Source organism: Sorex araneus, chromosome 2 (assembly GCF_027595985.1).
Source record: "Sorex araneus isolate mSorAra2 chromosome 2, mSorAra2.pri, whole genome shotgun sequence".
Classification (NCBI taxonomy): Eukaryota; Metazoa; Chordata; class Mammalia; order Eulipotyphla; family Soricidae; genus Sorex; species Sorex araneus.
Window position 1 is genome coordinate 279950511 of NC_073303.1, and position 26410 is coordinate 279976920.

The 26410-nt window shown below is 47.4% G+C and overlaps 1 protein-coding gene across 2 annotated transcripts in view; it reads right to left on the reverse strand.

Annotated features, from left to right (window-relative positions):
- EPHB1 (EPH receptor B1) overlaps positions 1 to 26410 on the reverse strand; it is a 390176-nt gene that overhangs the window by 11366 nt on the left and 352400 nt on the right. For both annotated transcript variants that reach the window (XM_055127967.1, XM_055127966.1), the window contains one exon: positions 1870 to 2019. In XM_055127967.1, the coding sequence (XP_054983942.1) occupies positions 1870 to 2019 (150 nt within the window). The remainder of the gene's footprint in view (positions 1 to 1869; positions 2020 to 26410) is intronic.

The window sequence follows — 26410 nt, forward strand, 5'->3', positions numbered from 1 at the left end:
AGCGCAACACAATTAGAATCAACTGTTACTTTGCAGATAGTCTCCGTCCCTTTGAGGCCCAGGTCAGCATCACCTATGTGGGGAGTCCTCCCTCCCCCACTGAAATGTTCCCACAGTCCCATGTATTAGCACGCTGGATTGTGACCGCCCCCCCCCCCCTGCAGCCCCCCTCCCACATCCCAGTAGAACCAGCAGGCACAATGCTCCGTCACAGTTAGCATGCACAGAGCATTCGTGGAAGGGATGATTTGGGAATTTGGGAAGTCTACCAGCAGATATTCTCTTTGTTTCAGCATAGGTGGGTGCATTCACTGAGACTATCTTGAATGTCAAATCTTGCCTGTCAGACAATTGCATAATTCATTCTAGTGTGCAGAATTGTTCTTAATCGGATTAAAGCCTCTGGGCGGACAGGATGGGCTCTGCTCTCAGTGGCTCACAATTCTACCCCATCTGGCTGCCGTCTGGACGGAACCAGGGTGCGGCTGGTTTCATGCAAGCAGTCTGGGCATCAGTTCTGACACTTGCTGATTTGACACACCCCAGGTGCCTGCCCAGGCGAGGCATGGATAATCCTGGATAATAGAGGACCTAGACGGCGTAGGCATCAGGGACCTGGTTATGGATGCAGCCTTTTCACCGGCTCCGGGCTGGAACCGCTGTACCCGAGGGAGCCGGGAGCCTTGGCCCAGCAGCCCTGCTGCCTGAGCCCCCCAGTCACCCCCTTTCCTAAGGGTCTGGGTGACTGCCATGGCTCCTGACCTGGCTGGAGACAGGATATGGTGAGGATCACTACCCAAGTGTGCCAGGGCTCATGCACACAGGGAGCCCAGTGCCCTCCCTGGGCTGTGGTCAGTCCTGCCATTCGTTGCTTGCAAGCTGCGAAAATGAATCCCCCTAGGGGTGGTCTGGATGAAGGAAGGAAGAATGGGGTTGTGTGGGCTGTGCAACTGTGACCCTCTCCGCTCCAGGAAGAAGCTGGCTATTTAGAACACAAAAGGCGATGTGGTCCCAGGGGACCGCAAGGGTGCACGGCAGGGAGGAAACCCAGGCTGGACTTCTCAGTGGAGCCATAACAAAGGGATCGTCCCCTCCAGTTGGCAGGAAGCAAAGAGCCCAGCCGCACCCCCTCCCCTACGCCCCCAGAATGCCCTACTTAGTGCCGCACAGAGGACCCTCCTCTGAACTCCCCCGTGTCTTGTCCCTGAGGGGCATGGATCAGCAGGGAAGGGGGTGCTTCCATGTCCCAAAGCGACAGGTCCCACTCCTGTCGCTTTGGGAAGCCTGCTCAGCTGCCCACTCACTGAAGGAGGACTTGAACTCGAGGTCTTTAGGGGGCTCTATCATTCCCCCTCTAGGTTTTGGGCCACCTGCTGAGGCCCTTGTGACCTGCTCCCTATGTGTTGCTCAGGAGTCCTCAGGAGGACCGTGTGCTGCCAGGGATCACACCTGGGGCTCCTGCTGGCAAAGTCTGCAGCACTTTAAGTGTCTCCCAGCTCTGCAAATCCATCTCGTAAAGCCAAGGGGTAGAGTCCCCTACCAGACCACAGCAGGCCTGGACGGCAGCTCCCCCACCCCACCCCCCAGACAGCTTGTGGTCAGACACAGGAAGAAGGGCACAGACTGGCCACTTGGAGCACGGTAGAAAGCCCTGCTGAGTCCAGGGCCTGAGTTACGCACAGTCCACGGCCATCCAGAACCAGCCTAGGGACCTCAATAATCACTGAGGCTGTCACAGCATGTCCCTGGATCCCCTGCACACTTCAGGGCCAGAAAATGGGCTGAAAATATGCAGGAGACCTGACCATGCCATTGCCAGCAGGATGCCCTGGACAGGGTCGGTGGCAGCCCAGGGCCATGGACACTCACATCTTGGTTGGACATGTCCCAGTAGGGCCTCTCTCCAAATGACATCACTTCCCACATGACAATCCCGTAGCTCCAGACGTCACTGGCGGAAGTGAACTTGCGGTAGGCGATGGCCTCTGGAGCCGTCCATCTCACCGGGATCTTCCCTCCCTGCAAGAAAGAGAAATGGGGTCAGCCCCGTGCAGCTTCCAGCTGGAGGCAGGTGAAAGTGACCTGAGCGGGCCTGTGCAGTGTCCTGTGAATGAGGACAGTGGGGCCAGGAGGACCTGGGAGCTTGGGTGGGTCTCAGACCTCATGCAAGGCACAGAGAAGTCTGGGTGACGGCCCGTACAGAAGCTTCATTTGCTCCCCAGAGCCCCACATACTTATCCCGATGACACTCTCGGAAAAGCAGGTAGGAGGAGAGTATCTGTCAAAGTGCAGTAAAACCTGAAATTCTGCAGCGCATGAGAGACACACGTTAGGGATGTCTTTGTTCCACAGAATGCTCAGTCACAACACTGGGGTCAGAAGGCAGGAGCACTCACAGGAGGAGGAGGGGCAACCTACTCCCAGATCGCCCAGAGCAGCTTCTGCCCACTGTCCTGGAGTGTCACCTCAGGAGCAAGACTTTGCTCACTGGGCAGTGTGCAAACAGCTGGGGCTGAGAGCCCAGCAGATGCAGCGGCCTCTCTGTCCTTCCCGGCCAGCGACATGCAGAGGCTGGAGAACAGCTTTCTAACGTGCTGCTCTGAGGTTGTTTCTCTCTCTCTCTTCTTGCTCCCACACTCCACCCTGGAAGTTTCCAATGTGGTGCTCAGCTTTTCTGCCAGACCTTGGTCCACTGGGACCCAAGAAGGGTATTCATTTCCTTGCCTATCAGTAAGAACATGCTGAGCACTGTCTGAGGAGCAGGGTGCTCTTTCAGAAGTGCCAAACTGGCCCAGCCAGAATCCCTGCCTTTGAGGTGCAGAGAGCTGTGGGGAGGCAGACAAGAAAGAGAATCTTAAAATCTATTAAACAAGATGGAAAGTCATGAGGGTGAGGCTCAGGGCGGGAGTTCTGAGAAGCCGGTGAGCCCCCTGGAGTCAGGCGGGTTGGGGAACACGGCTGGGAAGTGTGAGGTTTTCTGTCGAGTCTGAGCCCCGGAGACTTCGTTCAGGTTGGGGTACGGTACTATGTGATCTGGGACAAGTTACCTAAGCGCTTTGTTCCTCGGTTTCTCGCTGGGGAGCTGGAGGCCATGACCGGACCTTTGTAGTCAGGAATCTCACTCCGCGCCATTGCTTCTACGCCATGTCCCTGATGCCAGTCAGGCTAAGGATGGGGCAGAAGGCTGGGCTGAGAGGAGCCGGTGTGATTGAGTAACCCAGGGCGACCAAGGGGCATGGAAGGGAAGCAAACAGGGACAGCCAATGCTCTGTGGGACTGAGAGGCATGTGGAGAAGGAAAGTGGGGACACTCACCAGGGCTGCCCTCAAACCTCATCATTCTGTAGAACCAACGTGACCCACTTTTGACCCTTCGTGCCAGGTATGAGAATTTTACTACCTGACACCTTTTGGGGTCTAGACTCTGCCTCCATGAGACCCAAACACAAAAGTCTCTCAGCACCCCCCACCCCATTTGCTTCCACCATGGCTGGGGGAGGCTGTTAGGGGTGGGAGCACACCTGGCTCTGCTCAAGGGTCACTGCACTCGGGGGCTGGCCAGTGTCACCAAGTGCATAAGTGCTTATCTTCCTTCCTTCCTTCCTTCCTTCCTTCCTTCCTTCCTTCCTTCCTTCCTTCCTTCCTTCCTTCTCCTTCCTTCCTTCCTTCCTTCCTTCCTTCCTTCCTTCCTTCCTTCCCTTCCTTCCTTCCTTCCTTCCTTCCTTCTCCTTCCTTCCTTCCTTCCTTCCTTCCTTCCTTCCTTCCTTCCTTCCTTCCTTCCTTCCTTCCTTCCTTCCTTCCTTCCTTCCTTCCTCTTCCTCTCTTTCTTTCTCTCTCGCATTTTTCTTTCTTTCTTTCTTTCTTTCTTTCTTTCTTTCTTTCTTTCTTTCTTTCTTTCTTTCTTTCTTTCTTTCTTTCCTTCCTTCCTTCCTTCCTTCCTTCCTTCCTTCCTTCTTCTTTCTTTCTTTCTTTCTTTCTTTCTTTCTTTCTTTCTTTCTTTCTTTCTTTCTTTCTCTCTTTCTTTCTTCTTTCTTTCTCTCTTTCATTCTCTCTATTTCCTCTTTTTCATCCTATCTTTTTCAGCAGTCTTCAGGAGGTATTTCTGGCTTGATACTCAGGGATCGCCCCAGTGCTCAGGAAACCACACAGAGCAGGAAATCAAACCCAGGAGCTTCCACGTGCAAGGCGAATGCTCTACTTGGAGCCACATACCTGGCCGGGAGAGGCTATTTTTATACTGATCATTCTTGTGATCTGTCCACAGTACCAGAAATACATATTGGACTTCAGCAGAAATACCTTATAATCTGTGCATGGTTAATCTGAGCAAGAGTGAAAGCAAACAGCATGCCACAGAGTGTATTTTCTCTGGCCTGGGAATAATAAAGGTGATCTGACCTGGCCTTCCTAGGCAGCATCGGGCTTCCTGACCTCCCCTAAGAAAACAGTCGCTGGGATGAGGGGAGAAGTCCTTAGTCCAAAGGGAAGTGACAGATTCCTGGGGGCAAGCTGGGCTGGCTGCAGCAGGAGGCTACTATCACCCTACCCGCCCCCCCCCACACACACACGAACGCACACTCCCCAGTAGGACTTCATACTTTTTACTGGATTCTCTGCATGGCTCCTGGGTTGGGCAGAGAGGCTGCATCCATGAAGCTGGGCTTGGCATAAAGGCCAGAGTCTGAGACCCCCAAGAATCCAGGGTGCATGCCCATATGAGTGGAGAGTGGAGAGGTATTGCCACCTGGCAAAGACCAGTGAATGGGATTTCTGTTCTCTCAAAACATTTGAGTTAAATGAGGTAGCAGACTACATTTAATTAAGTGTGAGTAGGTCAGTGAGTATATGGGAGTGTGAGAGTGACTTTGTGCGAATCTAAGTGCATGCGTACATCATGTGATGATGTGAGTGTGTATGTGAGAAAGTTGTGTGTGCATATATGACACACAATATAGAAGGTGTGAGTTGTATATGTGAAAATATGCGTGTTTGTGAGTATGTATGTGTCAGAGTGTGTGAGTAAACAAATCTGTATATACTAGTGTGAATGTGTGCATGTGTGTGTATATGTGAGAGTGTGTGTCAGCCTCCATATGAAACTGTGTGTATGTGAGAGTGAAGTGTATATATGTAGGAGAGAATGTATGTGTCAGGGTCTGAGGATGTAAGTGAGTGTATGAGTATGTGGATGTACATGAGAAGGTGAGTGTATGTGAGTGAGTGCATGAGTACTCAAATGTACGTTGTACGTGAGAAGGTGAGTGTATGTGAGTGAGTGCATGAGTACGCGAATGTATGTTGTACGTGAAAAGGTGAGTGTATGTGAGTGAGTGCATGGGTACGCGAATGTACGTTGCACATGAGAAGGTGAGTGCGTCTGCGTGTGAGTGAGTGTGAGTGTATGTGGGAGCAGGGGACAGCATGGCTATGCACAGCTGAGAGAAGGAGGGGCGGCTGATCTGCGCGGTTCTGTCCAGTTGGGCAGGGGAGATGAGCCCGTCGTTCCTCTGAATCTCAAAGAGGCCACGGTGGAGTCTGAAGGTGTCCTCTCTGCCCAGTGCGGAGTAACCTCCCGGGCGGCCACAACAGCTGGGCTGCCTCTTCTGCATGTGAAACAGCGCAGAGCTGCTGGCCAGGCCCACAGCCTGGCACCTCGTCCCGTGGGGCTCAGTGAACACGGGGTTTGCCCTGTCATCATCACCCCTCATCCCAGCAGGTGGCAGAGCTTTCTCGAAGACCTGTCACTGCCCTGGACAGGCAGGTGACAGCTTGTCACCACCAGTTCTTGCTAGAGCAGAGGACACTGACCTCCACATAGGGCAAAGGGAGGCCAAAGTCGGGCGTGGGGGCGAGGGGGGCGTTGAGTAGGTGACATTAAACTCTCACTCTGGCTTTCCAACCTCAAACCCTCCGCGCTGTCTCCTGAGGCTCAGAGGTGGTAATTATGGGGATGAGTCTTTAATGAGTTTGCCGCAGAAGATCTGTCAGCTTCAGGGGTGACGAGCAGCCCCATGGAGGGAACCAGAAGAAAGAGGAGCAGGCTGGGGTGGCAGCAGATGGGGCTTCTGCTAGTTAGGAGGAGGACAGGAAAGGCCCCTGAGGGAGAGAAGGCAGAGCCAGAGCAGTTGCTCTAGGTCTAGAAGAGCCCTCCCAGGGACCAGGCATCTGTCAGGAGGGAAGGAACACAGGGAGCAGATTCTCAGGGGCCAGGGGCAGAGAGGAGGCAGGGCGCACTGAGGTTACTGGGTGTGGGGCTGCATCCTCCAGGTAACTGGTTTCCCCAGAACTGCTTCAGGGGAAACAGGTGAGCAAGTGTGTATGTGTGAAAAAGTTGTGTGTATATATGTGACAGTGTATGGGTGTATGAGTTGTACATGTGGGAATATGCATGTTTGTAAGTATGTATGTGTCCGTGTGTGAGTGAACAAGTCTATATATACTAGTGTGAATGTGTGTGAGTGTGCATATGTGAGTGTGTGTGTCAGTCTATATCTGAGACTGTGAATGTGTGTGAGTGGAGTGTATATATGTAGGAGAGAATGCATGTGTCAGTATATATAAAAATACTGGTGTCTTAGAGGGGGAGGGGGCACAGGGGAAAGATGCTGCTTAGCACCAGAGATTGAAACTTCTGTGTTATATAGTCCATGCATAAAGCTTGCCTCTACTCAGGGGTGAGGCATACTCTAAAGACTGTGTGCATTTGCGCGTGTGTGTGCGTGCATGTGTGTGTGTGTGTGTGTGTGTGTGTGTGTGTGTGTGTGTGTGTGTGTGTGGCCTGGTGGACTATGGTAAGATATCTGGCTAGCAGATTAATCCTTATCCAGTCACCTTCAGAGCACCTGCTGGTAGCCCACATTTGCCAGCAGGTATGACCAGCAGGTGGAAGGGGTCAGCATGGAAGCCTGCCTGCTAGCATGCAGCACCCTCTCCAGCAGCAATGGAAGTGCCAGCCAGCCGGCTCACTGACCTGCCACAGTGACAGGGAACAGGCCCCGCTCTGCTCTGCAACGCCAGCATGCCCAAGTGCAGTTTCCATTGACCATGTCTCAGTCTAGTATTGATTTTCCTGCTAGTTACTTAATCTACAGATGCCTGCTGGGGTAATATTTCTGAATTTATGGGCACTGCCATGATATTTTTTTCTCCCTCATCCTGGGAAAGGCACAGACTCGGGGGATATAGCAAGAATCCTAACACTCATGAATATTGAGTGTGGTGTTAGTTTACCAAACTGGAGTCATGATATATGAAGACTTCCCTTGATGTTTGGGAGTAGCAAGTTTATGACCATCAGGCATTGGTTCTGGGTTTTATGTTACCCACTTTCGAAAAGGCTGGTCATCTACAAAACATATTAGAGTTATTTGGAAGATCCAACATGGTGTATGTAAGTAAGCCACTCAGATTGACTATTATTAAACAAAAATTTATTGAGTGTTTTGTGTTCAGTGTGCTCACCCAGGAAGCACTATGTCCAAGTTCTAACTTCCTGTGCCAGTAACATAACCTTATTTGGAATTTTTGCCTTTGCAGACGTAACCTAGTAAGATGAAGTCATACTGGCTTGTGGGCAGCTGTAAATCCCTGTGGTGCCCTCCGGGAAGACCATGTGAGGACACTGAAGCACACGAGGGAGATAACCATGTGAAGACAAGGCGGAGATGGAAATGAATATTTCAAGCAGAGGAACTCTCAGGACTGACAGCAGCCACCAGAAACAAAGGGAGCAACATGGGACATGGCTTCTAGAGCCTTAGGAGAAGCATGTCTGGTTAACACTTTGAATTTGAACCTTTAGCCTACAGAACTGTGAAAGAATAAATCTTGTTTGTTCGGGGGCCACGCCCAAAGATGTTCAGGACTTCTCTTGGCTCTCCACTTCGGGATCATTCCTGGTGGACTCAGAGTACCGTATGGGTACTAGGGATCAACCCCCTCTCAGCTACAGGCAAGGGAAGCACCATACCCACTGTACTATATCCCTGGTCCCATAAGAGAATAAATTTCTATGAAAAGAGTCATCCAGTTTGCATAACTCAGTTGCAGCAGACATTAGAATAAAATGCATCAAATATATAGTTTTATCAGGCACAGGTTTAAAACTCTTACTAAGTCCCCTTGGCAGACCCCCAGGTTAGTCCCGTGAGGGAACTCTGTCAGGAATGAGGGACAGGTCTAACATTCAGACTACAGCCCTATGGATCTGGCACAGGTCCTTCTAACATTTCTTCAGAGCTGGTGTCACATGGAACTAGTCATACCTTGAAGGATGGCACTTGGCCTCCAATCTGTGCGGGTGAGGATGCCATGGGTATAATTGAGTGTGTGGGTGAGGGTACCATGAGTGGTGGCTGAGAAAATCATAAGGGGTTTAGCATTGTGGGTGAGGGCATAGTGGGTGTTCTGGGTGAGTATTTCAGGGGGGTATCTGAATGTTTGAGGGTGAAGAGTTCACTGGGATCTATCTGTGTATGGTGAGGGTGTCATGGAGGCCTAATAGAGTTGTGTAGGATGAGTAGTTTGTAGAGGAGCTGAGTAGTATAGAATGGGGAGCTCAGGAGGGCGTTATTGTGAGTGTGGTAGTGAAGTTATCACAGGGAACTGAATGTCATTGGGGTGAAATCATCACAGATGGTTAAGTGAATATTTTGGGATAAGGACATCTCGGCAGCTGAGTGTTATGGGGGAGTTCTCTATGCATCACAGAAAAGACATCACTAGGGGCCAAGTGTTGTCAATGAGGACATGTGGGGTGGTTGTGTACTGGGGTGAGGATTTGGGGGGTAGCACCAAGGCATGTGCACTGATGTAGACCAGTCAGAGGGGAGTTCTGATAAAGTCGCCAGACCCCTGGGAATATGGCTGCTTCCCGGCTGAAGATATGGCATGCCTGGGAGAAAGCTCCACTCAGCCCAGTACTAAGACCCAAGCACTGCCCAGGACTACTGGCAAACTCTTCGCTGCACATTGCTACTGAGGCCACACAAAGTCTCTCCTATCCGCATAAGCCAGCAGAAGCCAGTGGTTTTCAAGTGTGGTGGCCCATTGGAAGCACGCAGAGGAACTTGTTTCTTTTAACGACCAGTGACTATTCTAAGGTATTCAGTCTCCAGGATATGGGAGAGATGGGGAAGTTTTTCCACTGTGGGAACTTTATTATATAGGTATAGGTTACAGATTCTGAGGCACAGACAAGTTAGAGAACCACCATGCCTCAGAATCTTCTAGAAAGTCTCTTAAAAAACACATCATCAGGTCCTAATCAAGACTTCTGAGCTTACTAGTCCTGAGACACAATTTGAGAACTTATATCCATCCTTCTCTGAGAGCTCGGCGAGCTACTGAGGGTATCCCGCCCACAGGCAGAGCCTGGCAAGCTACCCATGGCATATTCGATGTGCCAAAAACACTAACAATAACGAGCCTCATTCCCCTGACCCTGAAAGAGCCCCCAGCACAGCAGTATTGGGAAGGATGAGTAAAGAGAGGCTGTGAAAGCTCTTCATGTTCCTGGAGCGAGCAGATGCCATTGGACTACACTAACACATGACGGGGACAAATGGATTCATTACTGGCACCCGCTCTAGCAAATCGATGAACAACAGGATGACAGTGGTACAGTGATACAGCGATATTCCTACCCCATTGCCAGAGTGGATGCCACAGGGAAACTAGCCCCCTGGAACTTCAGCAGAAGTCAAGAAACACGACTCACTCTCTGCTATTGTCAGAGGCTGGGCTCACAGTAGGGCCTCTTGGGATGAGCCCTGATGGGTGCAACCAAGGGACAGTCCCTATCACTTGTCCCCACAGAGACCATGAGTATTTGCCAACACTGACTCAAAGCACCAAAGATCTTGAACCAATGGAAGAAAACAGGCAGCCGGCTGGTTTTCCAAAAGTCTCCATCAAGAATATTGGTGATTCCAATAATAGTAGAGATAAGCACCAGGAGGATTGTTCCACGGTTGGAAGCCGGCCTCACACACTGGGGGAAAAGGCAGTTCAGATAGATAAGGGACCACCAAGTCAAGGGTGCTTGGAGGGCCTGCTCCGGATGGGAGATGCGTTCTGAAAATAGACTATAGACCGAACACGGTGACCATTCAATACCTCTATTGCAAACCACAACACCCAAAATTAGAGATAGCAAAAGGGTATATCCTGCCACAGAAGCGGGGCAGGGTGGGTAGGGGATGAGGTGGGGTTGGGGGGAGGCACACTGGGATCATTGGTGGTGGAGAATGGGTACTGGTGGAGGGATGGGCACTCGAGCATTGTATGACTAAAACGTAACCACAGAAGTCTGTAAGCGTGTAACTGCACTTCACGGGGAACCATTACAAAAAAAAAATAAAATAACTAAATTTTAAAAAAACTTTGAATAATATGTAAAAGTGTTTAAAATTTATTTAGTAAAAATGTAAATTAAAAAACAAACAAACAAATAAAAGAATATTGGTGATCCCAGCAAGGATTGGAATCCCTTTGCTCAGCAATGCGGTGGCAGGCTGACCCCTCCCCTGGAGCCCTGACCATCAGGACACCTGACTGAGCTGCCTTGGGGAGGGACCAACCCAGGAGAGCTCTCTGCAGCTCTGGCTGGCATTCAGACACAGACATGCCTTCACGCTGGGGGCTGCACCATGCCACTCCCTCCTCCTCTCCCCCCAGAAGCCGACAGTGACTCCAAGTACCAAATTTCAAGAGGCATTTAGAATGAAGTTCTCTCTGGAAAAACACTCCAACTACACTGACCTATTTTCCCTCCAACTTAGATTTTCACAGATAAGACCCACATCAACCAAGAAAGAAAAGGAGTTTCTGCCCGAAAGGTTATCTTTCCGAATGTTCCCAGCTCCTCACAGCCAGTGGGAGTGACTTCTGCCTCCTGAATTGCAACTGAGTCTGTATAATATAGAGGCTGCTCCTGCTTCCCCAGGACGCCCAGCATTTGCATGAAAACAGTCTCTCCATCTTCCGGGAGAGATCATCTGGCCCTGCTGCTTATTTCTTTGCAGAAGCCACAATCTTGATGGTGACACTGTAATTTATTACCCTGTTCTGGATGATGATGATGCAACACACAGAGAAGGAGGTCTTGAGGTGGGGAGCTGGCTGCAGAGACAGGTGAGGATGGGCTTATTTGTCATGCAAATGGTCCAGGAGCAGAGAAAGGGGCTGGGAGAACCGACAACCCAAAAAGACACACCGATTTTGGCGGCAGACAAAAAAAAAAAATGGTTTCTAAATAGAATGTTTTTCAAAGCTTTTCCTCGAGGATTAGCGGCTCCTCCAAAATGAGTGACACAATGTGTTTTGTACTGGTAATAAAATATGTGATTTGAATAACTACAAATGGAGAGATTTATAGTCAGTGGGGTCCTCACTGCCTCTCCCCTGGGCGTTGTGAGCACCGAAACCCTTCTGCGAGATGCTGCGAAAGGTAATTGCTGCCCAAACATCATTTCCCAGCAGCTAGAGAAAGGCCTATTTGGACATAAATTAACTAAAAATATGCGGATGATAGTGTTTCATGTGTGGAGGACAGAAAGGCTACTTGGTGACGTTCCGCAGCTGGAGACAAAATCTCCTTCCCTCAACGGATCGACTTTTATTTCTCTGTACTACACTGTCAGGGCAAACAGCTGTCTTTTACTACCCACACCCCAAATAACTCCTGATGGCTAAAATGTGGGCATCATCATTATTTTGCTGTTGTTGTTGTTGTTTTTTCATCCTACACAGCGTTTCTTGAGTTTCTAATTAAATAGCAAGGGGAGAGACAAGGGCTGGATTCCCTGGCTGCTGTCACAAGCAGGCAATGAATGGGCAATTTCTCTGGGCTGGTACAGAGGAAGGGAATACCACTTTTGCCCTGAGGAGGGCACTGCTCCAGGAATGCCCCAGCGGAACTCTGCTTAGTAACAGGCTCACTTGGCCCCTGCTGGTGCAATCCTAGTAGCCTGGAGCTGGGGACGGTGATTCAATTAATACAATAGGATTAGTTTCCCAAAAGGTGGAATGACAGCCTACAAAGGGAGCCGGTACTCAGCAGGGACCCAGTGGGCAAGAATGTGTCTGTGTGTCTGAAACAAAACTCTGCCCTGTCCTTTCCAACCCTGCTAGGAACAGGGTGGAGGTATGAACCTCCAGGTCCTGTGGATGACAAGGGTGGCTGGAGAACCAGGACACGGCAGGATGGAAGAGAGTGGGGAAGTCACGGAGCTCCCTTCCAGGATCACAGCCGGTGCCTTGGCCTGGAAATGAGACAGGAACTGTGTTTCTTCCTGGGACCTCCTGCCCACTGCTGTTTTCAGAGACCCCGGGGCTCTCCTGCTGGTGCTCTGGTCTCCGAGGTTCTGCTCTTGTCCAGAGAGCCCCCACCTTTGCCCAGATGTCCCAAACCCATACCCAGGCCTGCGTGCTCTGTCTACCTGTCCCTCTTCTATAGCTGCAGGAGGGAGGGGAGGAGCTCCGGAAGGAGGAGAGGGCTGCGTCTCCAGCTTCTCCCCCTACAGGAGAGGCTGGCTCCACCTGGCGTTTCCCAAACTTCTCTTGAGCTTTGTAGAGAGCTCAGAGGTGACTCTGGCCTGTACATCTTTGCCCTATATCTTGGGAGCACACCCTTTCGATATGTGTACCAGCAATAGCCTTCCCTGACAGCATAATTTGGGGGTGGCCTTCCCAACATCCATAGGTCACGCCTCTAATCCTCCCCCCACCTCCCTCCAGCAGCTATTTTGAAAAGAATCAGCCCCGTTCCGTGACTTACGCCCTGCCTGTGCCCTGCCCTGCACTCGCTTCTTGGCACTGCTTCTCCCCCAAACAAAACCCTGGCAGCTCTAACCAAGTCACTTAACCACTCTGTCTCACCGTTTCCACCTGCCAGTGGGGATAATAATGCTTAATTATCACAGAGGGGTGTCCGAGGAGCCCGTCAGCTAATGCCAGTGCTATTGTGAGGGTGCAGGGAGGCTGCTCAGCCCCCGGGGCCCAGGCGGGCCTGTTTTCAGCCTGTCTCAGTGGGTCTCTGCTGCTGGCCGGAAGAGAGGCCAGAGTGGGCCAGGGCCAACCCCCAGCACAGACACGGAGCGCCCCTTCCTGGGCGCTTTCTCCCTTGAGGACACGAGCCAGGCCTCAAGCCCTGTTTCATAGACACTGGCTGCTGGCAGGGAGCGGAGGGTGCCTGGGGCTGCTCCCAGGAAAGGCAGAACCGCTATCCCTGTCCAAACCCCATGCTGCCTCCGAGAGTGGGGGCGGAAGGATCAGAGGGAACAGCAGCAGAGGGATCTGAGGCTTTTCTCTCTGCAGGAAAAGGAGTCCAGCCCCTCGGCCTCAGTGACACAGCCCACCCCGCCTGGGAGTTTGGGGATGTGATCTATTTCAGATTTGGGGAATGTGCATGAGACAAGGCCTCTTAAGGGATACTGTGAAGTGAAAGGGGAACACTGGGTTGTTCTCGGTCTACTAAGGCGGTGTGAATAGGCACCAAGGGCCGAGTCTGTGGGAACGGGAACCTCCCAAGTTGGGACTCTTCACTGCCAAGAAGAGGAGGGGGGGCAGGAAGCTTTTCTCCCCAAATTTGAAATGCTCATTTCTTAGCATCACAACTGAGGGGCAGAGGAACCTCATGCGCCAGCTGTAACAGCAGGAGGGACACACATCTCAGACAGAATAGAGGGGAGCCAGATATTTGTGTCTCATCCTGGCAGGACTCCGGGAGACCCTCAACTCAATTAGGCTTTGCTTAAAGCAGGCACCAGAGTCTGGAAGAATGCAAAAAAAAAATCACAAATACCAAAGAAAGGATTGCAAAAATGTTTCAGATTTTAAAAAATCTGGCAAAGAAATACAACACCTGATCCTATACTGGATTCTATACTAAAGAGACAAGGTGCTACAAGGACATTTTTGGGTCCTCTAAGAAAATTAGAACACAGAGAGTCGAAGGAAGTATTTTACCCATGTGGCATAATATAAGTCAGTAGCTGGACTCTAGTTATAACTCTAGTGTACAGTACACTTATATGAGAGACCCCTCTTCTTACAAAATATAAAAACACATTAAGCATGTGGGGGCGAAAAGTCATGATGTCCATAACATAACTTCCACGAGTTTAGGGGAGAAAAAAAACATGTGAGTATGTGAGGGGGGAAAGCAATGAATAAAGACTTGGAGTAAAATGACAATAGCAAAGTATTTGCACAAAGATAATAGTGTTTGTATTCTTCTTGGAATTTTGTTTGAGATTATTAAAATGTATTTTGAACACTCTGTCCCAGAAATTTGTTCTTGAGAATTTTATTATGGAATTTATTATAGAAACAGCTACACAAGTGCACAGATCTATGAAAAAGTACTCATTGAAAAAATGTTTGAAATCATCCCTGATCGGGACTGGGGATGTAACTCAGTGGTAGAACACTTGTCTTGCACATATAAGGTCCTACGTTTGATCCTTGACACAGGAAGGAAGGAAAGAAGGAAAGAAGGAAGGAAGGAAGGTAGGAAGGAAGAAAGGAAAGAAGCAAGGGAGAAAGGAAGGGAGGGAGGGAGGGAGGGAGGGAGGGAGGGAGGGGGGAGAGAGGAAGGAAGGAAGGAAGGAAGGAAGGAAGGAAGGAAGGAAGGAAGGAAGGAAGGAAGGAAGGAAGGAAGGAAGGAAGGAAGGAAGAAAGAAAGGAAGGAAGGAAGGAAGGAAGGAAGGAAGGAAGGAAGGAAGGAAGGAAGGAAGGAAGGAAGGAAGGAAGGGAGGGAGGGAGGGAGGGAAGGAGGGAGGGAGGGAGGGGGGAGGGAGAGAGGAAGGAAGGAAGGAAGGAAGGAAGGAAGGAAGGAAGGAAGGAAGGAAGGAAGGAAGGAAGGAAGGAAGGAAGGAAGGAAGGAAGGAAGGAAGGAAGGAAGGAAGGAAGGAAGGAAGGAAGGAAAATTGAAATAATGACAAATCAAAAGCCATCTAGGTTCTCATCCCAAAAAGCCATTCAGTCATGTCTCTTGTTCTCTCCCAAAGTGATGCCTGATCCAGAGCCTGAGGAACTGACCAGGGCAGCAGAATGAGGCCTCCAAAGGCATAAAAGTGATGCTGAGAGGAGAAAGGGTCACATTCCTGATATGTCATTCATAAAGCAAGTTCATCTCTAGGACACCTTAGAGCATGCAGACAAAGAGTAAATACACACAAAGATGGGAAGGAAACATGAATCAGTGGCAGAGACATTGGGATCAGCTGTTTCATATTTAACTTGATGTACCCCTTCATTTTGAACTGATTGTATCAAGAAAACAGTCCTGTTCGCTAAATACAGATTCTAGGACCTTCCTTGGGTCCCTTTCTTCAGATGGGCAAGCCTTTCTCCCCACCTGCTCTGGGATCAGTTCTCTCAGATGAGGGTGGAAGGAGGAGTTGATGGCCTGTAGTCTGGGGAGGAAGGTCGTTAATCACAGCCACTAAATGCCACAGAAAAAGGTCAAGTTTAGGAAGGAAAGAGCAGAAATGGAGGGTCCCCTGCTCCCACTTCAGAGAAACTGGCTGCCTTGGGGACCGCCACACAGCTTCCAGCTCACAGGCTCCATTCTAACCCACTTTTCTTCTACTCGGCCTCTCAGATCTCCTGGGACATGTTTGTCACTCATTAATTAATTTCTTAATTCACTCCACAAGCAGTCGCTGAGTGGCCTGTGAAAGCTCAGGAGAGCTGTGATGAAAGAGGCGGCCAGGCCAGTTGCTGGGAGAGAGTGCGGGGCCGGGGAGGCACAGGGCGAGGGAGAGAGGGGAGCAAAGGCTCTGAGGAGTGACTGAGTGGTCTGGAGGTAGGTGGGCACAGGCAAGAAAAACTGTTCCCAAGCACAGTGGACACTGCACTACAAATGCAGCACCCGTGGTTGATCTCTACCTCTCCTTCCTTTCTATTGGCCTAAAAAGGAGTTGCCAGAGGATGCCCATTCAATGTATATGGGGAGCCTGAATGGATGGGCGTACATGTTAGCCTTGTCTTCTTTGCAAGGGGGTGGTGGTGCGAGGACTAGTGGTTTGTGCCACAAATGATTATGCTCATGCCATACTCCTGGCTCCACACTCAGGGATTAGTCCTGGTGGTGCTTGTGGGGAACATGCACAGTACCAGAGATCTGGGTCTGCTATGTCCGTGGCAAGTACTTTAGCCCCTGGACCAATTTTTGTCCTACCTTGCCTATTTCTCCTCCACTGATCAGGAATCCAGGACCAGATTGACCATCCCAATGTCCCAATAGCAGTGGGGTTGGGATCTTCACAGGAGATGAGATCCTTCTATTTTGGTTCTTCTCACCCTGAATTTGACCTTTTACCCTTGTAGTTTTTCATGGATCTTGTCACCAGCCTCATTTACTATACTTAGGGCCTTCCTAAGCTTGCCATGGGCCTTAAAGCTAGGCCTGGAACTTCAGGGACTCTGTTTCCGAATTTTCTGGAACTGTAATAGTCACAGAAACACCTCCTGATGAAATGAAAAGACTCTCTCTTCAACGGGATCCTATTACCCTCCCCCTCCCACCCCTGAAGTGGTGAATAGAATTGCCCAACTTTCAGGAGCATTGGTAATTCTCTGGAATTCTCCCAAAGCCCATAATGCTCTATCATCTAGGAACCTGTATTCAATTGTTTCTTAGGAACTGGAAAGCCTCAGATGATCCTCAACAGAAGTCAAGGGAAGTTCTGGGAAGTTCTCAAATCATGTGGCCTCTGCTCATGTCAGCAGAAGCTGACATGAGCAGAGGCCTATCTATCCTATCTATCCTGGTTTATTCTGGGGATTCTACACCCTACAGGTACTTTCTGAGTCCTGTGAGATTACATTTCTGCCCCATTCCTAGTGTTCCATTGTATTGCCTGTGGCATAGGGTGAGGATTAGGACGGGGAGAGAACAGTAGCAATACCCTCGCTCTCAGCTGCAGAGCAGCGTGGGGCAGGGAGGCCGAAATGGAAAGGCCCCTTCAAAAGATAGTAGAGGAGTTGTCCGCTCCCCCTTCACCACGTTCCCTCTCCTCTCCTCTCAAGTAATCACAGTTTGTTAACTTCAAAGGCACCAACAGAGTGGAGAGTGATGAAGCAAGACCAGGTCTGAAAGGCCACAGCTTAGAACAGGGATTGGCAGCCCTGGAAGAGATGAAAATCTTAGTGTTTCAGACAAAAGGTCAAAAATCAAAGGGAATGAGACTTTTTCAGAAGTTTGTTAGATTGAGTTTCCCAGCAGGACAAAGGAAAATTTGATTTCATTATGGAACTATCAACCAAACAATGCCCTTGTGGATGACAAATGGGAGAGTTAGAAAACATCCCTTTGAAGTCACTAATAAAGACTGATTCAGACAAGGATAATTAATAGGTGAATTGCCAAATAAATTGGTCAATCAATATATGCCAGCTCGGAGTATCTAAGTTTTGATAAAGAGTAGGATATTTGCATGGTTATGGACATGCAAATATATTTACATAGACAAGTTTGTCCTTCCATAGACAGCTTGTCAGTTATAAGAGAATACATAGACAACATCTACTGGATGGAACTATATATTGGATAAGTTAGACACAATATTTGACAAGATAACTAAAATTAATAATACTAAAGAGGGGCAAATAGCATATATATCTTCAGAAAACATCCTAAGAAGGACACATTACTTTGAGGAATTCTGACCAAGAAGATAGAACCAGAATCTAATTCTGAGGATATCAGAAAACTTCAAAAATAATAATGTGGAAAAGAAAAGTGACTGTAGCCTCAAAAAAATCAAAGACATTAAGATTAAAAACAAAGAAAGCTAGTGGAGTTATTCTAGATTAAAGGAGACTGAAAGTATATAACAACTAAATTCAGGATTTGGTTTAGCGTACAGGTCCTGAAAGATATTCTCTTCTAATAAAGATTAATTTGCACAAAATTAAAACCTTATCCATGCAGATATTGACTTAAAAGACTATCCATATGGTTATAGTCCAAAATTATTTTAGCAATTAAAAAAAATCTTATACATAATATAAATTTCTTCAATTTCACCTTTTTTGAAATTTTAACTAAAATTTCTTTAAAATCTTTTCCCTTGATTGTACAACCAGGTATGGCACTAAAACTCTCCAACCAAACATTGGCATTTCTTCTCTACGTTGTTTGAATGGAGAAGACAATGAGGAAAAGTACAAGTCATTTCTATCATGGATTCAAGTGCTTACAGCCAACAAAATGCAATGTAGAGACTTTCCTCCCATTGAAGTTCCTAAAATAAGTGCAAATTTCCCGGGAGACTTCTTTACTAATATTGTAAATTAGTAAACTTGGGGACCATACCTGGTTGTACTCAGGGCTTACTTCTGACTCCATGCTTGTGTATCATTACTGGTGATGCATGGGAGAGCTTGTGTGATGCCAGGAATGAATAAAAGTCAACCTCTGAAAGACAAGTGCCTACCAGTGTCTACCACCCTGAAGGCCAAAAAACCAAAAAATCCAACCCTCACGCCCCCCCTCCCCCGCCCCCCACCAAGAATGTTTTGGGAAAAGAGAGCCATAGGTCTTGCACATCATAGTGACATCATTCTTACCTTTACCCATCCTGAAAGGAATGGATTTACATTGAGGAAACAGGCATTCCATCTCAATCCCTATTTTTATAAGCTACGGCAGGTCAGGCAAGAGCAAATGACCATTTACTGAGTTTACACAGGCACCAACTTCTTTGCTGGGCACCTAACATATTTACTATGACCTTATGTTTCACTGTCATATGGAGTTAAATTTTTGCCCTCATTTTCAGATTAGATAACTGAGGGTCATAAATTAGTAAGTTTACTAATATTATGCATAGTTTGTATAGTACCTTCTAAGCCTGGAAAAGTATGATTGAGGAAGAAAGACTGACCACAGGAATTGTCCTATAACCACATTTGGTCATCAATACTATACAAATCCTGTACTTAATAGTAGAAAATTCTGTTTTTGCAAGGAGAACTTGCAAGGAGCCTGGCATCTGCAGAAGATAAGAGAGGAGGCAGAGAGCTGAAGATGTATGAAGATGGAGTGCAGTAGGAGAGCATTTGTCTTGCGTATGTTAGAACTGGGTTCGATCCCTAGCATCAAGGGGAAGAGAGAGAGAGAGAGAGAGAGAGAGAGAGAGAGAAAGTAAGAGAGAGAGAGAGAGAGAGAGAGAGAGAGAGAGATGGGGGCTGGGTCCTGACTCAGTTTCTACAGATCTAGGACATGGAGGTAAGAACACTGGCTTTCTGGATAGAGAGGCATTCTGGACACTCAAATACAAAGGTAAATTCATGTTTTTTTCCTACTCCTTGTTTCATATATGTCTCATAACAATTGCTTTTTCATTTTGATATTAAAAATTCTAAATATTTCCCTTACCTACTGAATGCTTATTTATTTGCCTAAATGGAATGTATGCTTCCTGAAGGTGACTGAATGAACTCTAATTTCCCAATGCAGGCATTTCTGCTATAATGTCATATGCACATTTGGAAAAAAAACTCATATTCTGCCAAATTGCACAATAAAATAACAGAGCCTACTGGAGTAAAAACTACATTTGGAGCACACCATTCAACATGCAACAAAAACACAATAATCCTAATAAAAATAACAGAGCAGGTAAATTACAACCTTTATTTGTGCCAGCATATCCCTCACTCCATCCTTTCCAGATTAAACTCTAAATTTTGTGCTTCTGGAGATACAGGTCCTAGGAGGCATTCATATCTCACAGAACTCAGTTTTATAAAAAATAAAAAGTCTGTCCCATAGGGTAGCCTTTTCTACCAAAAAATTAAAATTTAACATAAAGAAAAATGTTTTCATACTTTACTCTGAGTTTTACTAGACAGTTCAAAATAAAGGTATTCTAGAAGCCATAAAACCAGCTATCATTTGCTTTCCTTTCAATTTTTTTCTGAAGGTCTTCAGACTATGCAAAAGATTTCCTTTTAATTTAAGACAGTTTAACTCTGACTGCTTTAAGACTTAAGTACCCTGTGGATGGGCACTGGGAAAGTAGAGGGGTGTAGGCACTTGTCTTTCAGAGGTTGACTTTTATTCATTCCTAGCATCACACATGCTCTCTTATGCATCACCAGTAATGATACATAAGCATGGAGCCTGAAGTAAGCTCTGAGTACAACCAGGTGTGGACCCCAAATCACCCTGAAGGCCAAAAAACCAAAAAATCCCCTCCCTCCTCCCCCCCCCCCCAAGAATGTTTTGGGAAAAGAGAACCATAGGTCTTGCACATCATAGTGACATCATTCCTACCTTTACCCACCCTGAAAGGAATGGATTTACATTGAGGAAACAGGCATTCCATCTCAATTCCTACTTTTATAAGCTATGGCAGGTCAGGCAAGAGCAAATGACCATTTACTGAGTTTACACAGGCACCAACTTCTTTGCTGGGTACTTAACATATTTACTATGACCTTATGTTTCACTGTCATGTGGAGTTAAATTTTTGCCCTCATTTTCAGGTTAAATAACTGAGGGTCATGAAATAAATACCTTACTCGGCTTACAAAATGTGTGAGTAGCAGAGTCAGAGTTTAAATTTGGGTCTTGTTACCATCTATATTTGGTTAGCTGTTATATTAGGATCCCCCATTTGCATTACTAACTTAAAGAAAATTGTTTCATTCACTGATTCTTATAGTGGCCAATTATTGCTTATATTTAGCATAATAATACGTGAATTATATTTATAATTATATTTGGCATTTGATATGTTGTGGAAACAGATTTCTCTCCCAACACAGGTGAAAGAGTCAGAATAATTGACCGTGATATTCTGATTTACAATAAAATATATATTATGTATATTTGGTCTTTGTCCTGATTGAGGCACGGAGCTCTTAAAACTCTGGGTAAGTGATCTAAAAGGTCAAGGTATTGTGGCTAGAGTGACAGCACAGCAGGTAGGGCGTTTGCCTTGCATGCGGCCGACCCAGGTTCGATTCCCAGCATCCAATATGGTCCCCTGAGCACTTCCAGGAGTAATTTCTGAGAGCAGAGCCAGGAGTAACCCCTGTGCAGCTCCAGGTGTGACCCAAAAATTAAAAAATAAATAATAAGGGTCAAGATGTCTTTTGTTAATGAAATTACTTAGGTCTTGGTTGCCTTGGAGAACAACCATGTGATCAGAGGGTTGAAATTTTTCACCCCTATCACCTATCCCCCTGTCTCCCTACACCTCTGGGCTATAGCAATTGCCGATCATCAGTTATGATGAAGCCTCCCTATAACCCAGACGGATGAGATTTGAAGAGCTCTGGGCTGGTGAAATGTGAAAATTTGGGAGTAGGGTACTAGGAGGGGGCATGGAAGTACCACATTCTTTCTCCACACTTTCTCTGTATCTCTCCATCAGGATTTCCTGTGCTGTGTTCTTTTGTGATAAGCCAGTGCTCTAATAAGAAAAATGTTTCTCTGAGTTCTGTGAGCTGCTCTAGTTAATTACCAGTAGGATAATGGGTATCAAAACCCAATACAAATAAGAAACAAAATACTTAATGCTGAGATTTAAATGCCCACGCTTTATTTGCTTACTAAAATAATTTTATAATACTGAGAAGTATTATAGAAAGTTAATCATTATTTTAGGGTAACAGAACCAAAGCATGTGTGATAGGAAGAAATAATTTAGGAGGAATATAAGCTTTCTTAAAGTTCTACTAAGATATTAGCACTGGTTTACTTGTCAAACCCTTATCCTCCCAATTTCTTAGGGTACAACATGCAATTACAAAGGTACTACAGACCACTGTATTGAATGGTTTTAATTCATTGAAATGCCTTTTAAATCATTGTGATATGTATTAAAAGTACATGAATCCATAATTCTTGGTGATTTGGGGTGAAGTCTCCTCAGGTTCCTTATGAGCCGTGGAGTGGACCTTCTTAAGAAGTTTCCAGAAGTGATGGGATCTAAAGTCAGGGCCCCATGCTTGCTTCAGTATCAAAACTCTGGGCTGTGTGCCCCAAACAAACACCTCTACCAACAGTCTGTACGCTAAATGTGTATGCACAAAGCAAGCACCTTGTCCCACCTGGCACTGAGTAGGATGATGTGAAGTGGCTGGGTCGGCCTTAGACACAACTTTGCATTGTAATAGAACTTCTACAATTAATGGATACAAGTTAGCCTGACTCATCAGCAAAGGCCCTTCCTCTCCCCTCTCCCCAGAGCTCAGTGCCTTGGCCACTGGAAAATAAAGAAAAAGAAAGACCGAACTTGGAAAAGATTGTCATTGCTGATCAAGAAAAAAAAAATAAACTACCTTCAACAAAGGGAAGAGCAGGCTGTGAAGAGAGATGAGCAGCCCGTGCAAACAGAATCCAAGGCTTTGAGCTTTTCCTGGCGCCATTTTCCTTTGTACCAATCCCCCAGATGGCTCATATTCTCTAAGTGAGCAATATTAGCGGAAGTCTACACAAGTCTTTCCACTAAGCAGCTTCTTTCCCCGTGTCTGACTCCCTTGCTTTCTCACAGGGAAAGGGTTTACTTGAATGCTTTTGTGGGAGGATTAAAATAAAATCTTCACCTCTCAAATCCTTCCAGCATATTCCCCCTGCAGCTAGAGTACCTGCAGAGTGAGCTTTAGCGGAGCTGCCTTTGATCATCAACCCTCCCAGTCTTTCCCTTTCTCACCAGACTTGATCTCTTTCTCTCTGGCTCAGATTCTAACTCACTCTGTCTTTTGCCTCTGGATCTATAAACTCTACTGGAAGAGACTTGCTCGGCTGCCTTCAGATGTTTGAATTCGGCTCTCCCAACGGAAGTGTAATCTGCTCCGCCTTGATAGTGCTGGTTGGGGGCTACTGGGGTCTTTAGAAAATCGCTCTTGCTTCTCTACACTTTGCAGGGCTGGAATGAAGGGCCTGGCTTTGCTTTCTTGGATAAACACTCACCTTCCAGAGATTTGCTAGGCCCACAGGCTTCTTTTAGGCTCTGCTCAGTGAAGGCTCATGGGCCAATCCCTAGGAGGTCCTGGAGGCCCTTTTAACCTCTATCCTGGGGTGAACTCTCCCCCTCTCCCCTTCTCTGATAAGGCACAGCTGGAGGGAGATTTGCAAAAATCTCTCCTAAACTCAAGGCTAGTCTGGGACTTCAGATGTCTGAGTAGGCTAACTAACCTGACTTAGCTGACCTCTTGAAAGACAGTGTTTCACAGGTGACTGCCCTGGGAACCCAACAGACAGAGAGTTTAAGAGTTTTGTTTCACTGTTTCATTTGTGCTTAAGACTCTCCTAGGCAGTTTCCTCCATTTCCTGACTCATCCCAAATGTGCACCCAAGACTCTGGCTGTGTGGCCTACCCGTCATTCTTTTGAGAATAAGGACCTCCGCCACACACACACACACACACACACACACACACACACACCCCTCTCCAGGGTGGGCAGGATCTAAGTGAACTCGCTAAAACTATCCCAACGAAAGGACCACAAGTGGGGTAGCTTAACACACAGAAATGAATTGTCTCATAGTTCAGGAGATTGAAAGTCTGAGATGAAGGCAGTGGCGAAGTCATTTTTCCTATGAAATGGGAAGGGAAGAATTCTTCACGGTCTCTCCTGACTTGTGGTGCTTGCCGGTAGTCCCTGACTTGTGCCTGCCTCAGCTCAAGCCTCCATCCTCACATGAATATCTTCGACCTTGTGCATCTGTCTAAACTTCCCCGTTCTTGGGAGAACCCTTTATGTGGCTCTCAGGCCCACCCTTATCAGCATGATTCATTGTAATTTTGATGACATCTACAGAAAGGCTCTTTGCAAACAAGGTCGCATTCATAGGAGGTCAAAGCTTCAACAAAATCTTTGTGCATCCAAGACTCTGGCTGTGTGTCCCACCTTCACCTTTTGAAGAATAAGGACCCACCCACCACACACCTCTCTGGGACAGGTGAGGTCTGAGTGAACTCGCTAAAACTATCCCAACAAATGGGTAACAACACAAATTATTACAGAGCCCTAGCAAGGCCAATCTACTTGGTTTTACTGGTCAGCACACCTCCCTTCTTCCTAACACTAATCAATTCAGTCTGTTGACTCTCAAGTGAACATTCCAGATACTTCCTAGCTTCTTCCCAATCACACTCTCTTCATACCCTTATACCTTCATCCATTTCCCCACTCATTCATCCTATAGGCAGTTACTGGGGACCTTTTCCCTTTGACAGCACAGTTCATTTCCAACTCACCTGGGAACCAAGCCCATCCCCCTCTCCTACTTCTGCTCCAAGGAGATCACTTGGCTCAAAGCTTATGGCTCTAAACTTTTATTTATTAAGCACCCCATCAAGAAAATAAGCCTATATCTTAGTGAATGATTTACAGATATGGCTGCCAGTCAACATATTAAGTAGAAATAAAGTTTAATTTCCTTCTCTGGCAGAGGTCCTTGCCTCTTGCCAGAAATCAATGATCCTGGATTGATTGCTTCACTGACTTTTTGACCGACTCTTGTTGAGTCCTCAGTCAAGAAGTAAAATCTGGCTCACCTTTCTCTGCTAGGAACCCTTCCAATCGGGAGTCTCACCCTCCGGTCTTCGATCTTTACAAGGTCCCTAACTCTGACACCCAGTACTGAACCCAGTACCTCTTTCTGCTTATTCTCTCCCTCCATGCCACAGCAGACAGCTGGAGCAGAGTTACTGTGAGCGTCCCTGCATCTCGATGCTGACTCACCATTGCTTGCCGTTCCCTCCAACATCCCCTGTGTCTCTTCCCGCAGGAGATTCACTTCTTTTTCCCTCCCTGTGCTTTGCCAAAAGCTTCCCCAACACACCTCTTGTCCATAGTCAGTTTCACCGAGAAAGCAGGAACTGTGTCCAGTGAGGAGTCGAGAGGGGCGTGGAAATAGTTTCCTATGAGGCCCTGGTCCCGTTTTCCTAATTAATACCTTTTCAGCCCTGAGTTTCGGCCCAGATATTTCTTCCTACATGCTTGCTCAGTGCTTCTCTATAGCCCCTAACAACTGTAATGACCTAGTTAATGACACAATTCACTGTTTAACATCTATCTTTGTGCTGGAAAAGAAATGCAAGGAGCTCAGAAACCATCCGTTCTGCTAACTGCTGTGCCTTGTGCACACTAAGTGCTCAATAGATGTGTTGGCTGGGAGTTCGGCTCATTGAAGCACCACCCTGTTTGATGACAGGAACGGTGACAGGTATACAGGGGGGAGAGGCTGTGTCCCCCAGACCCAGGCACCAGGCTCAGAGCAGAGAGAAAGCTGACTAGGACTGACTCCTCTCCCCAGGGCATGAACTGGCTCTGGTTCTGAAATACTAACCCCATCCCACTCATACTAATAATATACCAGCCTTACTAAGAATAATTATGCTGAGTCTTTTTCAAAAGGGCATTCCAGCCCAGGCTTGATATCCCGAACTGAGCATCTGGTGACAAAGTGACCCAGGGAGAGATGGCAGAGGAAGGAGGTTGGGAGAGGGATTACTTGAGTGGCATTTGAATCATTCTCCCCTCAGCTTAATTAATGCTACGAAAGTATGTCCAGGGGACCAGGACTGGGTATGATTCTTGCTGCAATTAAAAGGTCCCCCTGCCACCTTATCCTTGCTTGTCTTCATTCCTTTCCACTTTCTAAATCTACCCGAGAGACAGCCTGTTTCCCAAGCTCAGTGACTAAAAGAAGAGGCAGAAATCATTATTTGAAAACCGTCTCACAAGGGAATGCTCAGATCAGACAAGGAGACGTACAATTTCAAAGTGCAAGTGACCAGGAACTGTGGGCAATACAGAGCAGGACCTGGGGGTGCTAGACTGGGAGCCAGCAAACCTTTCTGCTGCAGAAAGATGAAGGTCCTTGTCTGAGCTGAAATCTGTCAGGCGGGATCAATCTAATGTTAGAGCAACTTCTGAAAGTATGGCCCCCGCACAGGGGGTTTCCTGAAGCCTCAAAGGGAGGATTACCTTTGAGACAGTTTTAATGCCTTGTTTGCACCTTTGAAGTATTAAGTACATTATAAAGGCAAACCTCTGCAACAGAGTAATGTAGCAATCAGACCCATTTCTAAACAGAGATGAGGGAAGGACAGAGCTAAGCTCCCTTCTTCTCGGACTGGGACCTGGTTCTCTTACTCTGCTTCTTACTTCCACTTCCTGGCTACTGTGTTATGTGTATTCTGGGCATGTGCATACTGAGGCAGGAGGATGCTGATGGGATGCATGGACTCCATGCCCACCAGATGCCAGTCATCCACCAGGATTGGCAGAGTATTGCCGGGCCTGGAGGAACAGAAAACTGGGGAAGGGCATACCAGGACCAGAGACAAGAGTTCATCTCCAGCCTCACACCCCTCGTTCCCATGTCAAGGAACCGTGATGGCTGGCCTGGCCCCCCTCAGGATGAGTCAGTGAAA